Here is a 5,172-nt window from a genome sequence, read left to right as displayed (position 1 = left end):
CTGCCTCAAGACAGAAACCTCCCCCCCGCCCGCCTGACCCCCTTTTCCCCAGCCCTTGCACTCCCATGGAGCTCGTACAGCTCTGATAATGAAACCGGCTTATCCTGTTAGTGCTCCGTACCAGCTGCTTATATGATCTCGGGATGTTTTAAAGAAACTCCTGGGCGCTTTCCTCCCAGAAGGCGGCACACGGACCCCGGGCTTCTGGCAGCGCTCCGCAGGCGCTCCCCAATCTCCAGCCCGTCCCTACACCGTCAACCCCCAGGACTTTGATTTTCAGCTTCAAAAAAATCGAAGTTGTGGGTTCTCCCCCGCCTCGGAGATATTTCCTTTTCCCCACTCCCCGATCCTGCCTTTCATTTTTAATTTCAGCCCTGACTTGGTTTGGCATTGCTCACAATATTTGCAACAGCTAAAATTTTATAAAGCAAATCAAACTTATGGCTGTTTAGAAATGCTCCAGCCCTCGTTAGCCATCCCTCCCAGCAGCAGCAGCGGACAGACACCTAAAACACAGCATCAGCCCGTATAACCAGGTCAGGACAGATACGCTTTGTAATAAGATTTAAATGTACTTAGAGATGCAAACCTGCCTGGCAGCATCCTGGCAGAGTTATTGCCACCTCGGAGAGAAGGGCAAAGGAAAACCCGCAGTATCGGGGCTCTCCTGCCCACCTACTCTCTCTCCCCCAGCAGCAAACTGCCACCCCAAAGTGATAATTTTGCTGCCCGAGCTTGTAAGAGCTGATTCCCACACTAGCTGCTTGGTCTCTGTATGTTTGCGGAGGAGCTGGACCAGGACAATTGGGATTTCAGCAATGCAGGGCACAGGAACAAACTGAAGACGTCGAGTTCCCAGAGCTTAAAGGGAAATGCCGGTGAAAATTAGGGATCAGGACTAGTAGTTATTTTTCCTCCCCTCTATCAAAATACTTCACACTGTTGCTCCTCCAGGAATGGCAGCACATACCAAAAAAAAAAAAACCACAAACCCAGACCCCCAAAAAAGGAAAAAAGAAATGGGACAGAAGCCTTTCAGGAGTTTTGGAGGCTGCTGGCGGCGGTATGCACGTGGCCGAGGAAGCTCGCTCAGCCGCTGTCCTCAGGCTGGCTCAGCCCCGGCTGACCCCGCAGCACTGGCTGTCCCCGGGCACCCGGTCCCCTGCCTGCACCGAGCCCCCCCACACTGCTTCACCGACCCTCGCCACCCATTTTCCCTCCTTAGTCCTTTTCCCTGCACTTTAAACAGTATTTTTTCCCTCCTTGGTCTCAGCCAAATCATTCCAGAGAACTTCGTTGTCTTAAAAATAATCAGGAAAAAAAAGAAGGGGGAAAAAAAAAGGCAAAGCAGATTTCAGTGCTTCGCAGGGGTCTTTGGGTGCTGTCGGCGTGGGGTGACGTTTCTGGAGGCTGCTGCTGCTGGGGACCCTTGGACCTGCTCTGCCAGCATCGCCTTGCTACTGTGCGCCTTTGCGAGCTTAAGGTGCAGCTCAGCCACTGCCTCCCCTGCCAGCGTTCTCCCACTGCTCGTCTCAAAAAATTAATTAAATTGCTTTCCCAGGTGGGAGGAACCAGAAGTGTGGCGTAGCCCTCAGCACGTGGTCAGAGCTGGAGGACGATGCCCTGTGAGCTGGGTGCGGGTGCTCTGCAGGAAGGGACGAGGTTTTGAGGTGCTGCAGCGCTTCTCAAGGCCTTGACCCCAGCCAGGCTACGGGGGACCCAGTGGGATTTCTCACTATTCTCAATGGGATCTCCACAGGGTCCCGAGGGCAAAGCTTTGCTTTTCCAACCAGCAAAATATCCCCTTTGGTCTGTGGTCCAGGATCCTCCTCCTCCTCCCTCCTCAATGTTTTCTCCTCTGGAAGGAATCAAGCGTCCCTGCCCCGGGTGCAGCGAGCGCCCAGCCTTGCTCTTTTCTCCTTGCAGCCCCTTTCCACCAGCAGACAAGCCCAAAGTGCCACCAGACAGGACCCAGAGATGACCAGGGAAGAAGACCTACCGGACTGGAACTCATCCAAGGAGTTTTATGAAAAATATGAGCCGAAGGAGATTTTGGGCAGGTAAAGCTTGGTTTTGGTAAATGGTGGTTTCACGTACTCCAGTACCCGATAGGAACAGTGTCCCCTGGGAATCTGATATGAACAGGGCCCATAGCAGCATGGCGTTAAAACTAGCAGCACTTTCCATCAGCTCAAAATCTTCTGTCCCACCAAGACAGGGTAACAGAGCGAGACCCACTCGTGCATAAAAATACCGACCAGCCCGGGTGCCGAAGGCACGGCTGCGCAGTCGGGCTGGACGAGGAAGAATGGAAACCCCCATCTTGTCTGTGTTGTCCCTGGCAGGGGGGTGAGCAGCGTCGTCCGTCGGTGCATTCACAAAACCACCCAGCAGGAGTATGCCGTGAAGATTATCGACATCACGGCAGGTAACATATCCCCCAAGGAGGTGCAGGAACTGCGAGAAGCCACCGCTAAAGAGATCGACATTCTCCGGAAAGTCTCGGGCCACCCCAACGTCAGTAAGTCAGGCTCTGAGCATCAGGACAAGGGGGTTTTCTGCCCCATTTATTCTTTGAGGTGTCCTCAGGAAGGGTTTTTGGGGTGAAATCCCTAGAGGGCTAGACCTTCGATGGTCCTAATGCGAGACAGGGCACCCGCTTAGAGCATCGTTTGCTCTACCTCTGCGTGCACGCCAGCAGTGCCCACGCTGCCCAGGTTGTCTCCCAACCAAAACACTAGTGAAGATCAACTCCTCATTAATTCAATTAGCAATTAGATCAGCAATGTTTGGTCCGTAAATGGACAGGAATATGCTATATGCTGTGCTCACAGCCCCCCTGTTTTATTGCAGTCCAGCTGAAGGACAGCTATGAATCCAACACCTTCTTCTTCTTGGTGTTTGACCTGTAAGTACCAGCTTGCCCGTCACCCCAGCACCATCTCCCCAGGCCTATTCCCGCTCTGCAGGAGCCACCAGCCAACACTCGCCCCAGCTTTTCATGGCCCAAACAGGGCAAAGCAGGGTGCCAACCAACTCTTGCTTGAGGTAGAAACGAACCTTGATTGCTGCGAGCCAGCTCGTTGCAGCCTTGCTGCCGGCAGCATTTCTCCTCCGTCAGCGGCTCAGCGCTGCTCAGGTTTCCCTGTAACCTTTGGTGGGAGCCGACATGCATCCCTGCGGGTTATTTATATGCCCAGCGGGACCAGGGCGCGCGTGACGCCGCGACTCCTGACACCGGGGCAGCGCGATGGACGTCGGTGGAGGGGGATGGCACTGGGAGAGCCCCGTCCCATCTGAAAGCCACCCTCTCCAGGGACAGCCTTTCCTCCTCTTGCCTGATGTTTTGCAGCAATATAGAGGCATTTTCACCCTTTTTTATTAACAAGGCGGCTTGTCATTTTGTGCAATGGGTGCCCTGGGGCTGTTAAGGGGCAGCAACCCCCGGGGTGATCCTCCCTAAGGGCTCGGGGCCGGTTTGCCGTTGCAGCTCAGCCGCTGCCTGCCTCTGTTTTCTCTCCCGCGCGCAGGATGAAGAGAGGCGAGCTCTTCGACTACCTCACCGAGAAAGTCACCTTGAGCGAGAAGGAAACCAGGTAGATGGCTGAAAATCATATTGCAAAAGCAGAGCGCGGGTTCGAAGGACGACCTTGCAGCCGGCACGGCACCCACAGCCAAAACTGCACCCCGGGCTGTGTCCCTGCGCTCATAGGGGCTGAGCTGCATGGTCCTGGTCCCTGTCCCCGTCCCCATCCCCGGGAGCGCGGTGCCGGTGGGCGTTTGGGCTAGGAGAGTTGCTGTCACCCATCCCCAGGAAGATCATGCGCGCGCTGTTGGAGGTGATCCAGTACCTCCACTCCATCAACATCGTCCACCGGGACCTGAAGCCGGAGAACATCCTCTTGGATGACAACATGAACATCAAGCTGACGGACTTCGGCTTCTCCTGCCAGCTGCGCGAGAACGAGAAGCTCAAAGGTAGGAGGATGGCGAGGCGGGGGCGATGCCACCCCGTTGTTGCAGTGCCCACGGGGAGTCGGTGGAGTCTCTCCAGTCCCACCGTCCCCTTGGGGCCGGTCTCGCTGCTGCGGGTGCAAATTGGTGCCTGTCGGCTTGGGGTGCCCTCCTGCTTGCACACGAGCCCGGCTCTGCCTGCGGCACGGCCTCCACACCTCACTCCTCGCCAGGAAGGAGTCGCTGCCCATTAGGAAAACCATCCTGTTCTTTCCCCTTTTTTCCCCTCCAGTTGACCCTCGTTACCCCATCCATTTACTGCCCAACATTAAGGTTTTTTCCCACTCCTTCCCTGGGAAGAGCCACGTAACCAACAACGGGCATCCCCGCCGGCATCCCCATCGCTCTCTTCACTCACATTTTAGCCATTCTAATCCACCGAGAAGAGTCACCAGCGAGATGCGCACAAGTTGCAGTTACTCCCTGCGAGCACCATCGCTGCAAAGATCCCACCTGGGATCCAGCCCCCCCTGCTTGGGGGTGGGTCGGGGGACGGCACAAACCCTCCCGGGTGGCTCAGGGGGATGCTCTGCCCCATCTTTGCAGAGATCTGCGGCACGCCTGGCTACCTGGCCCCCGAGATCCTGCAGTGCTCCATGGACGACGAGCACCAAGGCTACGGGAAGGAGGTCGATATGTGAGTGAGACGCCTGCCTTCCCGCCTCACCCCTCGGGCTGCTCCCAAAACACCCATGGTTTGAGGCACAGCAAGAGTCGTGCAGATGGGCACCAGTTTGAGTGGTTGGAAGGAATTAAATGATGCACCGAAAAACGCCCTCGGGGGCCGTGAGGGGCTGTCCTGGGGACCAGCGGGCTCTGGCACAGAGCTGGGGGAGAAGCAGCCTGGGGACGAGCCCGTCTCCCCGCTTTGCCCCATCAGGGATGGGGGGGAAGCAATATTTTCTGCTCATAAAAATCAACTCAGGGGCTGGAATCCAAGACACAGGGCTTTTTAAACACACCCCATAGTGAGACGCAAGCCTGAGGCAGCTCCCAAGAGAGCAGCCAGCTCAGGAAAGCCTGTCAGAGCCCGGTCTGAGCCCTGCGGGGACTTTGCCACCATTTCTGGTGGCTTTCAGCTCAGGTCTGCAGTGGTCAGAGCTGTAACTAACCACTTGAGACACACCAGGGCATTTCAGCCCCTTCTCAGTTTAAATA

The 5,172-nt window shown here is 56.0% G+C and overlaps 1 protein-coding gene across 2 annotated transcripts in view; it reads left to right on the top strand.

Moving 5' to 3' along the window:
• Positions 1–1,954: 1,954 nt before the first annotated feature.
• The window catches only part of PHKG1 (phosphorylase kinase, gamma 1 (muscle)), a 5,029-nt gene continuing 1,811 nt past the window's right edge, over positions 1,955–5,172 (top strand). Inside the window, exons 1-6 of one of the 2 annotated variants that reach the window (XM_009581609.1) lie at positions 1,955–2,060; positions 2,346–2,521; positions 2,854–2,908; positions 3,531–3,596; positions 3,815–3,978; positions 4,561–4,651. In XM_009581609.1, coding sequence (XP_009579904.1) covers positions 1,978–2,060; positions 2,346–2,521; positions 2,854–2,908; positions 3,531–3,596; positions 3,815–3,978; positions 4,561–4,651 — 635 coding nt within the window. In that variant the 5' untranslated portion in view covers positions 1,955–1,977. The remainder of the gene's footprint in view (positions 2,061–2,345; positions 2,522–2,853; positions 2,909–3,530; positions 3,597–3,814; positions 3,979–4,560; positions 4,652–5,172) is intronic. The other variant, XM_009581610.1, reaches the window with a different exon arrangement.

Source organism: Fulmarus glacialis, unplaced genomic scaffold (genome assembly GCF_000690835.1).
Source record: "Fulmarus glacialis isolate BGI_N327 unplaced genomic scaffold, ASM69083v1 scaffold20757, whole genome shotgun sequence".
Lineage (NCBI taxonomy): Eukaryota > Metazoa > Chordata > Aves > Procellariiformes > Procellariidae > Fulmarus > Fulmarus glacialis.
The sequence above is the reverse complement of the archived record's forward strand: the minus strand, read 5'-3'. Positions and strand labels throughout refer to the sequence as shown.